The following is a 12,571-nucleotide window of genomic DNA, read 5'->3' as shown; positions in this document are numbered from 1 at the left end:
AGTTATGCTAGCAGTAGATAAGAAAGTTATTTGCAAGAGAACGGAAGGCGCTATTGTGCCTGAAATCAGATTGCTGCTGCGGCAGCGCTTCTGAACGCCTCCGTGGAGCGCTTGCTGGTGGCCCACGATGAGCTGCTGGTGCCGTGGTCCTGCCTGCTCCCCCCTCCCAGGGCTGCACGGGGGCCTTGGAGGATGGCTAAAACGCTTGGCATGGAAAAATGGTGTTGGGCAGGTGGGTGATGCAGTTGCCCTTGGGAAGCTGGACCATCACAAATGTAGGAAGCGGAGCGGAGATCCCCATGGCCGTCTCTGAATGAGTCTGTGACCCATGGTTTGTGAAGAAGGTGGAAGGAGACTTGCTGCAAGGTGGTTTCATCATCGGACTGTTACCATGCTTCACAGTCAGAAAGCCATTTCCAATAATTTTGGCTTTCTGCTCTGGCATCAGACTCCGGAGGGAAACTTTAGCCTCCAGCGAGGGTGTCTAGTACATTTTGCCAATAGTTTGTTTCCGAACTTCATAGCTGTCTGAAAAGCCACGAGAAAATTTCTCTTCTTTGTGCATGTTCCAGTCCTTTAGTGAATGGTCTCCAGTTACGGGGCTCATAGGAAAATGGATAAATAAATAAGACTCTGTTGTTTTAAATAAAGATGTCTGAGTGTTCAGTCTTCTTGATAAGCATGTGGCTAAAGAGCAGGGTGAGGAAGCATTAATGCTAGCTCTCAAGATACTGTGATCTGCATCTGAACAACATGAAATTTGAAATGTCTCCTAATTTTTCTGTATGTTACCGTTAAATACTGACTGAATTTCACTTTGCTTACCTTTTGCAAAGCATAAGGAAGGCAGTACAAGGCATTCTCAATAGTATTAAGAATTTTTTTTTTTAAGTGCCACTAATGAGAAGTGTGTTTGCTTCACAGAATACAATTATTTTGTCAAATCTTCATTCAGTCTATTTGTTCCCACAATAGGCCTTTATGCTTCTTCGTATTTTGTTCCGTGTTGCTGCTAGGAAACCACTCATCCACATCTGAGAAACTCAATTAAGTGTCCCTGATACAACATAGCTTCCATTACATGCCAATATAAAGAAGACATCAAAAGGATTCATAAAATAAGGTCCAAGGTTGGCAAGGATATTCACGATGGGGACTTCAGGTCTAAGAATCTGCTGGTACATTGAGTGGCACGTGTCGTCTTAATGAGAAAGCATGTGTCTTCTTAACGAGGAGGCACCAGTCTTTAAAGCATACTATTTCCAGCAAGCTCAAGGACCGCAAATGAGGGGTCTTCTCTTTGTGTACTTTTTCCCTTCTTACGTTGTACACTCTCCCATGCACAGCTCCAGATGTATGCACCTTCCAGTTCGTTGGTAGAGCAACTGCTAAAAGGCACCTACCTTCCAGGAAAAGTTACTACATCCATTCTTCTAGTTACAGTGAACATTCTATCAAAGACAACTGCTTCTCTTGGTTTTGTTGTTGTTTGTTGTTTTGGTTTGGGGTTTTTTTTTTTTGCATGTACCTCCTCTACTTCCTTATGAATAAAGGCCTCAAAGCGTGTCAATGTTAGCATTTTAATTTGAATCGGGAGCATTCCTTTGAAGCAAATCTCCCGTACGTCCCCACTGTCGTACCTTTGGTTTGCATCTTGAGCAGGCTCAGAGTATATGAGCTGGTCTATTTTGGACATGCCACAAACCTGATGGAGTCTAGGGGCGAGCTGATTTGCTTCAACCGTGACTCGGTGGCTTTCCAGGCTAAAGCCATTCTAAAATATATAGGGGCACACGCCCCAAAGCGCTTACAGCAGGGACATCGTATTCTTAGCACCAGACGTTTTACACTGCAGATAGATGGACATTGTTGATAATGACATTGTTTTCTCAAAAGCCTATTTATTTCTAGAAGAAGCCCTAAAAGCACCACGAGCTTCGCTTTATTTGCAAAAATAGTCTTCTCTCAAGAGTTTTGAGTTTGACGGAAATGTGTTAGCAAGCCCAAAACTATTCCAAATATTGTCTTTTTCTTACCGGTTATGTGATATCCCTAGTGCTATCTAACAACAAGAGAGGAAGTTAAATCAATTTTTGAGGCTAAAAAGCACAGTCTGATCGTGATTTCATACAAAACATCAGTCCTGGAGCCCGCACTCACTGTTTTGACGCACAGTTCTATTTTTGGCTGCCTTCTGTATCACAAAGAAACCAGAGTACCAAATGGGTTTTCATATGCACTTCAATTGTTGATGTATCTCAGTTTGGCAACTAAAGGACTTAATTGCTGTTGAATCTGTTTCTCTTGCTTTGTTTAACATTGCATCTTTCCCCCTCTCTGCTCAACAGCTTGCAAGTGCAATGGCCACGCGTCTGTCTGCAACACAAATACAGGGAAATGTTTCTGCACCACCAAGGGAATAAAAGGAGACGAGTGTCAACTGTGAGTTCGTTTCACTTTGTTATTTGAAATCAAAAGGCCGTGCACATACCGGCATGGAATGCCTACATTTTTTAATGATTGTATTTATGATGTCTCTGCTCATCTCTTCCCGCCGACAGTTGACTGACTTCCTTGACGGTGCAGCCAGCCGTGCTTCCCCTGGGGGGATAACATGAACAAAATGATTTCCTGAAGAAGGTTTCCATTTTTAAGAACAGTTCAACTGGGAATGTCATGCAGAAGGGATGGGGTGAAAAAATAAGGCCCGCACTCCCCAAACTATACATACCACTTTGCTTTATCCCTCAATAGTTTCTTTTTAATTGGTAGATTTTTACTGTCTGTGCACTCTGATGCTCTTCTGGGGGAGTGTAAATATACCTGAAATAAGACTTTGACATTCAGGCATTTTAATGGAGCAGTTTCAGAGAAACAAATTTGCTGGAGGTTTCTCTGTGACATAACAGAAATGCTTTTAGTGTAATGTTAGTGGAAATAATTTCATTCCAAATAATTTCATTGCCAGGTTTATTTTTAAAGTGTTGCTCGCACCAGTAAATGTTTATAGGACTAGAGCCTGGAATAGCCATAAATGTAAATGGGAGCTTTAGTTTTTGAGTGTAGTAATCCAGTTCCATGCATTGTGAAGAGCTAATAAATATATTCCAAGTGGATGCAAAGGTTAATATCCAGAATTTTATATTTCATTTTTACTGCATACTAGTTTGACTTGCAGGGATTGTGGAATTTCTTCAGCAGCCCGGCATAGCTCAGACATGCATCTTTTATTTTTAATTGTGTACCGTTATCGGCACAGGTGGTGTTGTCTGATTTTTAGTGGCTGGGAATAAATAGAATTGGAAAAAAAAAATCCATTTATTAAAAATATATGTATTCTTTTTAGGTGTGAAGTCGAAAATAGATATCAGGGAAATCCACTTAAAGGAACGTGTTACTGTGAGTACGCTTGGGATTTTGTTTGGAGATTAAAAAATGTGTTTCAAGTTTAAAATATCTTATTTAAAACTAGTTTTAGTTGCCTCAGCATCTGTTTAAAATACAGGGGATTAAGGGAAGGACTAAAAAATAGTTTAAAAAAACTTCAGTTTTCACAAAAGTATTGTTTAAAGAGAATGAAAATACTCTTCTTGAGAAGGTCTGTGTGATGATTGGATCTTTCAGAACAAACTTTCAAATGTTTTTCACGTGACTGAAGTGAAATCTGGTCTTCTGGAGAGTACTCTAAAATACGTACCTAATAAGTCAAAACCAACGCATGTCTTTAGAATTTTTGTAAGTGCGAAATACTGTTGGGTTTTTTTTTTTTTTAAATTCTGTTCCATGTTAGAATGGCTAAGGCTTCAAAATTGCCACATTTTCTCTGAAATGAACAGTTGGATTCCTGTGCAATTCGAGAAGATGCTTTGCCAAGATCCAGATTACTTAATGGAAACTCTCCAGCTTCTATTTGCAAATATTAGCACTCAGCACACTGCAGGCATGGATAGATGTAATCTTAAATTACATAAAGATGCAAGTCTCAAACAGTATTTTTGTGCAACACAGAAATTATCAACATGCTGTATTTAGCAAATTTGAATTCTGCTTGCATAGCCAAACAGGGGGACTGATGCCTTCTCATGACAGTCTCTTTGCAAGGATGACCTAATTCATTGCTGCCAATAGCAGGGGTGGTAACGCGGGCAAAAAGGGGAGAAGGACAGAATTTTACAACTCTTACAGGAACGACCTTGTACTATACAGATTCAGTCTCACTAGGTTTTCTTCCTTGAGAATTTCTTAGTGCTTCATAGGAGTTGTGGGTAGACGTCAGAAGGTTGTCTAGCTCGTATCTGTCCAACAAGCGGTCTCCAGGAGGCAACAAGAGAAAAATAACTATAAATATAGCTTCGTATTTATTATTGCTTGGAATATCTCTGCATGGGTTCGGGAATATGTACAAGTCATAATAAAAGGATACTGAGACTGGTGGATGTATCCCCAAAACTGGCTGTGCACTGTCGATTAACAGAGAGGTGATAGCCCAGCCCTAGGCAGGCATGAGCATAGGAGGGCATACAGGTAGGCCAGAAGTTGGTCCTGGCATGCCTGGACATGATGTGACCCAGAGTAGGACGGCAGCTGGGTCCGTTAACAAGTAGCTGCTCTGTAGAAAACCTCCCTGTACAGTCCGCTGATGTACAGAAACTTGTCATGCGTGGAACTTAGTCCCCTCCCAAGCAGGGATTATACGGTCTATTTTATGTTGCTAGTATTCCCTTAGCACGTGGAGGTACTGCAGTATGGAAAAAGTAAATGTCTCGGCATGTTTTTACAATGTGTATTTACGAACAGTCATTTGGATTAAGGCTGGAGGCTATTGCCTGGAAAATGTAAGCAGAATCTTTTTCCCCTCTACTCAACTTAAAAAGAGATTTTTGTCCCTTTTGTGTGGGATCATACATAGGTTGGAGTCATTTGTAACAGCGTGGTGAAACGCTTCAGCGACATCATGCCTTGCTTTGCCGAGGTTTGTTTTATTCCAAGACAGGGATAACATTCTCCACGCATTCCTTACAGATACTCTCCTCATTGACTATCAGTTCACCTTCAGCCTTTCTCAAGAGGATGATCGCTATTACACAGCAATCAACTTTGTAGCAACACCCGAAGAGGTACATTTTCTACTTTCCCTTTAAACGTCATCCTTTGGGTCTATGTTTGTCGTCTCTTGGCCATGGAGGCGATGAATTGTTACAGTTCTGCGAGTCTCCAGAAGGAGTCTCTTAACATGGCGTGTATGACCAGCTCCACAAAGCAACCAGAACTTTTTGAGCTTGGCTTGGCCATGCAGTTTCAGATCTTCATGGTAAAATTTCAGAAGGAACCACAGCTGATTCTTTACGGTTGTTTGAACAACTGCTGAGCAACTCTGGTTTTGCTTGTTGTTCACCCAATACGTTGCGTCTCTAGTCTTCCTGTTTTATTCTATGCACATAACTTGTTTTGTTCTTTATTATGCTTTCTTTGGGGAGGAGAATACAGAAAATGTAAATAGCATTTTGCTTGATGTTTTTGCTTCAGGTAAATAACAAATCCCAAGAATTTTTTTTTCAGTGAAGATTTGCTAGGAAACAGTACAGTAAAATTGTTATCCTAAAAATGGGTTTTCCTTTTTTTCCCCCAAGCAAAACAGAGACCTGGACATGTTTATCAATGCATCTAAAAACTTCAACCTCAACATTACTTGGTCCACAAGTTTTGCAGGTAAAATGAGTCTTAAGTTTCTTGGTAGCTTGTTTCAGTTACCAGTTTTCAACAAATGCAGATTTAATTGGGGAAACTTTTTTTTTAACCTATGAACTTATTCTCTAATGGTTTTAAATGTTAGGCCTGGGGGCAGAAGTAAAAGATTAAAAAGAACTATGTTTTTCTATCTTAATAGTGTATTTTGGAAACACTGATGGTGCAAATTTGATTTTTAGTAATGCAATATTTCGGCATACAGTGATTTTGATAATGCCATGTAACTTAAAATAGTAGTGTTCAGATGAATAGTTAATTTTGTAACATTAAAATTTAGGATGCTTCGTCCTTTTTGTTTGCCACTTAAAATGTGCATTGAAACATCTTTTTTTCTTGCTACTTTTTAACATTTGAAAACAGCTGGCACGCAGGCTGGGGAGGAAATTCCAGTTGTTTCAAGAACCAATATAAAAGAGTACAAGGACAGTTTCTCCAATGAGAAATTTGATTTCCGCAACAATCCAAACATCACTTTCTTCGTTTACGTCAGCAATTTCACCTGGCCAATAAAAATACAGGTAGGAGCTGTTAATGTGTGTATAATTATTTAAAAGTACTTTTTTTGTTTCTCTCAAGCAATGTGGCAGTTTGGTGTGCTTTGTGCTGTTCAAGCTGAACCAGCTCTCAATATAATCCTGCAGCAGACAAAGGGTTTGATGTTCCTGATTAAGAGCAGAAAGGCGCGTCATCTTCTGATGTTGCCTCAGTCCAGTGGATCTAAAAATGTGCTGTGAAATAAAGCGGGATGCTCGCTTATTAACAGGGCTCTGTTCTAACGAGGTCTCTGACTTTAAATGTGTAAGTATTGATGTTGAAGAAAACAAAGACTCGTATAGCCAAAAAAAACCAAGCCTGGAATGAGAAAACAGAGGAAATGTTCTCAGTGTCGCTTTTAAATGTCTTGTTCTCAAAAGGCACAGCTCGAGGGCCATCCCCCTTTCTCCTTGTGCTGCCCAAGACTGGTGGTACCTGCAGAATAAGATGAAGCTCATTCTTTCCCTTAATTCAGTGCAGTCAGTTAACACACACGTTGCCTCAGGTGTCAGACTGACTGTGATGATAAGGCTAGCGCTGAAGAAGCAGTGGATGAAGCTTGGTGGATCATGAAAACACTCATAGATCACCAACTGCAATCACAGAGACTCTGTAACTGCTGCGGCAGCTAATAATTCAGAGAAACCTTGGCCACCTTCTTGCTCTGGGCTAAGTCAAGTATCAACCCGCAGCATGCTCAGAGTGATACGGGTGCCCTTTGAAGGACAAAAGGACTTCTAGGTCTGGAACAGAGATCTCAAATGAGGCTCTGTGTATTCGAATTCTGCCTTTTTTAAGAAGCTTGGTCAAATGTGGGAACCCGACTTCTTCCATCTTCACCCTTATTCAACCAGTTATTATGTGAAAGCTGACAACTTCACATTAATTTACGTGGTATTTCAGACGTATCAGGCATACAAACTCACCATAGGGGTCACTTCCAACAAAGATAATGCACATGATAATATTGAGCAAGGAAATGAGGTCCACCTGGAAAAAAGGTCCTTAAGCTATAGTGATATTTTTCAAGGTATTTCCTGAACTTTAAAAAAAAAAAAAATATTAGGAATACTTGTGTAATGTCTGCATCACCTTCTGGTAAAGATGGTGGGTTTTAAGTACTCGGGAAACTTTGTCTTGTTGATTGCAGAATGGTAGATTTGATAGGCTGACTTTGGACTGCATTTTGGTTCTTTTTAATATCATTTACAATATTGGTAATCATTTTCCAGCTGGAGAGTTTTTACTTTACAAATTGGTAAAGTCTTAGTTCATTGTCCAGTCCTAATTTTTAGATATGGAGGAGTTTGCAAGAGCTGCAAGGTAAAACCTTTGTCATCGGATACTCAAGCAGCAAGTACTAAGCCTCACTGTTTTCATTTAAGATAAGTACCGCTTTCAGTAGAGAAAGTAACGTCCTGCGTACAAAGGTGGGCACTTGCGTAATGTTTTATTTAAATATTCAGGCTTCTTTCATCAAATTGGTAATCACAGGAGTCAGGAAAAAAAAAATAATATTTTATTTAACTTACAAGTTATGATGGCTGATAGTTTACTTCCCATAATCGGTGCTGGACTGTACCTTACCCTGATTTATTTATCTGCTACTTCTTGATGCAGGTCTGTGTGTTAGGACTTTGTAGAGCTCCCAGTATTGATAGCGAACATTCTTCTCAGTCCCTAATAGCATCGTAAAATGTTATCCCGCTGCTGTTACTGGATAATATTGCCAGTCCTGAAGATCATCTAGTTGTTCTTCTGTGTAGTTCTCTTCAATATTTTTATTGATGATCGCCTTCGACTTTGTCGGCAGATTGTGCGGTTAGCACACTCTCGTTTTGGGTCTGTGTCAGTAATGAAGATATCAGTCAAAGTCTGCCCAAATGCCATCCTTGAACTAACTTCTGTCCCCCTTAACCGCTATGATTCTTGAACTAATCCTCACTGTCTTTATCTCGCCCAGGAATTTCCAATGTATTGAAATCCATAATGAAATTTGGATTAGCTTAGCTGTACTTCCTAGGTCTATACAATTAATTATCTTTACAGACAGAAAATAGTGGGCTGGCATATCGCAGTTTACCGTTGTCAGCTCTATTGCTTGTTGAATTCAGTTTTTCATTTACTACTTCAGTTCTTTTATTCAAAACTTGTCCTGAAACTTGCATACTATTGAGGTCTTGGGAGTGTGAATATCTAGGTTCTCCTTCCTCCTCTAAATAAAAGTTTTAAATTTTCCATAGTGCCACGCTCAGCTGGTAGATTGCTTTAACAGCCTTGCTACCAGAGGCGCTATTTCACGTGCCATTTCTTTTGGCGTGCTGGGATGCATGCTGTCTGCTTTCACTGACTTTGAACACATCGAAACATTTGAGGTTTTTTCTCCGCCTTGGTTGTGTATCCTTTTATAACCTCGTTCCCATTAGGCACTTCGCCTTGCACCTATGTTCAGTGTCCTTGTCTTTAATGAAAACTCTGATTTAGTTTTAGGGATGTAGCTGATTGGTTTTAATCTCTTGCCTGTCCTCACAGCATACCCTCTTCCCTTCCCCTTTATGGTCTCCTTTACTTGTATGGCTGAAACATCTCTTGCTATTTTGTTTATCGTTTGCTGAGGTCTAGCTCAGCTTGACATTTGGCAGTTCTTATTTTATCTCTGTACTACTTGCTGGCTTCTTGCTAATGAATCCTTTCCTCTTCATAATATGTAGACTCTAATTGTTCCTAATGTCTTTTTTGAGGTTAGTTCTGAGGATACAGCTTTCAAATAGTTTTGCATCTTTGACCTGAGAGAAATACTTAGATGGCTCTTTCCCATTCCTTATATCCTTAGTCCACTTGATCTTACTGTCTTACTTAATTTCTCATACTTAAAGAGAGTGAGCTTTGATTCTCTTACAACACTTACCTCGTTTTATCCTTAATTTAATATGAATTTGCTTGTGTGCCCTCAATCCAAGGTAATTTTGTATCACCAGCTCTTCTTAATATGCTTGTAACTTGCCAAAACAAAGTCTAAAATAGCATCAGCTATTACTGGTTGAGACACCCTTTCTGTGAAGAGGTCTGGCAGCGATATCGCATCCAGGAATATGTAGTCCTTACGATTTCTATTAGCTTGCTCTTCAGTTCATAGCTAAGAAACTTTTTTCCCCAAAATTGATTTTTTTTTTCTGTCATCTTTCTCCGAATACCTGTTGAATGTCTCAGTCCTGTCTCATGTTTGCAATAGCAGTTCTTTGTTACTTTGCTATGGCTTTGTTGTCCTTCTCCAGGAAGCCCACCTGCACCTCCTTTCGCTGAAGATCTCTTTGTAGCTCAACATAGCATTCCTCCCTCCTTTCTCGCCGCAACCCAGCAGCATTGCTCGTTTGAGTGTGAGATAAAACCAATTTTCTTCTGCATCCTTTAACAACCGTTGGAGACTCGAGTCTGCATTTTGCATTCCTTAATTTGACAAGCAGCACGGTCTTGGTCACAGAATCCCAGAGTGGTTGAGATTGGAAGGGACCTCTGGAGGTCCAGAGGTCCAACCTCCTGCTCAAACAGGGCCACCTAGAGCCAGTTGTCAAGGACCATGAACCGGCATCTTTTGAATATCTCCAAGGAGGGAGACTCCACAACCTCCCTGGGCCACCTGTGCCAGTGCTCGGTCACCCTTGCAATAAAAAAATGTTTCCTGATGTTCAGATAGACCCTCCTGTGTCTCAGTTTGTGTCCGTTGCCCCTTGTCCTGTCACTGGGTACCGCTGGAAAGAGCCTGGCTCCATCCTTTTTGCACCCTCCCTTCGGGTGTTCATAGACATTGATGAGACCCCTCTGAGCCTTCTCTTCTCCAGGCTGAACAGTCCCAGCTCTCTCAGCCTTTCCTCATAGCAGAGATGCTCCAGTCCCGTCATCATCTTTGTGACCCTTTGCTGGATGCTGGCCTGTATGTCTATGTCTCTCTTGTACTGGGGAGCCCAGCACTGGACCCAGTATTCCAGGTGTGGCCTTGCCAGTGCTGAGTAGGTGGGAAAGGATCACTTCCCTCGACCTGCTGGCAATACTTTATCTAATGCAGCCGTTGCACGCTAAGCAAATACCATTGGCCGCCTTTGCGGCAAGGGCACGCTGCTGGCTCACGTTCAATATGACGTCCCCCGGGTCCTTTCCTGCCAAGCTGCTTTCCAGCTGGGTGGCTCCCAGCATATATTGGTGCCTGGGGTTGTTCCTCCCCAGGGGCAGGACTTTGCACTTCCTCTTGTTGAACTCTGAGGTTCCTTCTGGCCCATTTCTCCAGCCTGTGAAGGTCCCTCTGGATGGCAGCATGACCCTCTGGTGTATCAGCCACTCCTCCCAGTTGGGTGTCGCCTGCAGACTTGCTGGGGGTATGCTGCTGCATCATCCAGATCATTAATGAAGATGTTAAATAGGATCAGACCCAATATTGACCCCTGGGCTAGACCGCTAGTTACTGGCCTCCAACTAGACTTCATGCCACTGGTCACCACCCCCTAGGCCCAACCATTCAGCCGGTTTTCAATCCACCTCACTATCTCCTCATCTTAGCCCGTATTTGCTAGGTCTACTCTCTTGAGGGTTGTCATGTCTCCTTCACAGAGAGCCTGTAGCCATATAGATCTCCTTTTGGCTTTACTTTCAGTCCGGTGTCCATCTGGTGTAACTGCTGTCAGATTTGATGCCACGTGAAAGCTTTTCTACGCTGGATGCTAAGACACTATACAGTTTGACACTACGCTTCTCACACCACCCAGGGGCACTGCTTTACTTTAACATTTCTTTTCCCTCCTCACCATCCTGATAATTTTTTTCAGAGCAGTTGATGAGTAGGAGATGGTATTATGAAAAGTAATGGTTCCATAGAGGAAAAAATAGAGGAAAGTCAGTAAAAAAAGTATGGTTTGTCTCCAGGACTCGCTGTGTCCTTTCAGGTCATGTGCAATCTTCCATGGTGGATTGCGCTGCCCTCAACTGCCCTTAACTGCAGTCTGTGTTCCTTACCTGTCCTTTCTGTACCTCTTTCCTATTTGCTTTCCCTGTTTTTCCCGTTTTTGTAAAGTCTTTGGCTCTCTGTAGAAGTTTATCTTCAATAAGATAAAATAGAAGGTAACTGAAGGTATGGATTTGTACGTAAGCCTATCGGTACTTAAAGGGGGCTTATAAAAAAGATGGGGACAGGCATTTTGATAGGGCTTGTAGCGACAGGACACGGGGGAATGGCTTTAAACTAACGGGGGGTAGATGTAGACTAGATAGAAGGAAGAAGTTTTTGACGCTGAGGGTGGTGAAGCACTGGCCCAGGTTGCCCAGAGAGGTGGTGGATGCCCCATCCCTGGAAACATTCCAGGTCAGGTTGGATGGGGCTCTGAGCAACCTGATCTAGTTGAAGCTGTCCCTGCCCACGGCCGGGGGGTTGGACTAGATGGCCTTGAGAGGTCCCTTCCAACCCAAACTATTCTATGATTCTATTCTATGATTCTATGATTTTTGGGACAAAGACTTCCTAGCAGTCGATCCTTGACTGGGGTTCACTACAAGAGTTAAAATAGAGCCATGGGGTGACTTCTCACTTCTTAACCTCTCTGCTTTCCTGACTGCTCCATCAGCACTCACCCCGTGCTCCTTTCTTTTCAGGAATATTTTTTAGTCAGAGCTTTCCCATATTCCCTCCCTTAGTTCTTTTTCTAAGTGGTCGTCCCTTATTTCACTGCACAAAAGTTCCTATGCGGTTGGGTTTAGTCCTTCAGGGCAAGCTGACTCGTTAATTAAAACTACATGTTGCAGTACGGCCAGGATGCAAACTGTTTTTCTTATCTCAGAGACTGCCTCCTACAGTTCTTCTCACTATTAAACTTTATGCAGCTATGGAATATGTTTCAATTTCCCTTTTGACATTAGAGTGTTTTTAATATAAGAAGTATGATGAAGTCAGTGAAACTCTGCTACTGCCAGACTGCTGGAAAATATTCTCTCCTTGTGTGTGTGCATCACCTTGCAGCTTACGCATGTGTTTGGTCTGTTCCTCTGCAGTGCAGCATCTCCAACTGGTATTTTGGGGGTTTTTTTGATTGTTTGAATATCATGATAAACAGTCATTGTATGTACTCTCTCTTATCCTGGCTTATTCTCAATTTAGCTAGAGTAGATGTATCTAAACAGAAGTGTTGATGTATACACAAAATCTTGCAACAGAAAACTTCAGAAATGTACAGTCTTTCCTGCAGAACAATTAATCTACAATCCGCTTTTTTTTTAATTTTAGAAACGTTGTTCTGAAGTCCTTGAT

At 41.6% G+C, this 12,571-nt stretch overlaps 1 protein-coding gene across 1 annotated transcript in view; it reads left to right on the top strand.

Moving 5' to 3' along the window:
• Positions 1 to 12,571, top strand: part of ATRN (attractin) — a 117,233-nt gene that overhangs the window by 46,728 nt on the left and 57,934 nt on the right. The window contains exons 20-24 of the mRNA XM_009332713.1: positions 2,349 to 2,442; positions 3,347 to 3,399; positions 5,023 to 5,117; positions 5,631 to 5,709; positions 6,109 to 6,266. Of these exons, the coding sequence (XP_009330988.1) occupies positions 2,349 to 2,442; positions 3,347 to 3,399; positions 5,023 to 5,117; positions 5,631 to 5,709; positions 6,109 to 6,266 (479 nt within the window). The remainder of the gene's footprint in view (positions 1 to 2,348; positions 2,443 to 3,346; positions 3,400 to 5,022; positions 5,118 to 5,630; positions 5,710 to 6,108; positions 6,267 to 12,571) is intronic.

This window comes from Pygoscelis adeliae, unplaced genomic scaffold, assembly GCF_000699105.1.
Source record: "Pygoscelis adeliae isolate BGI_AS28 unplaced genomic scaffold, ASM69910v1 Scaffold29, whole genome shotgun sequence".
Classification (NCBI taxonomy): Eukaryota; Metazoa; Chordata; class Aves; order Sphenisciformes; family Spheniscidae; genus Pygoscelis; species Pygoscelis adeliae.
The sequence above is the reverse complement of the archived record's forward strand: the minus strand, read 5'-3'. Positions and strand labels throughout refer to the sequence as shown.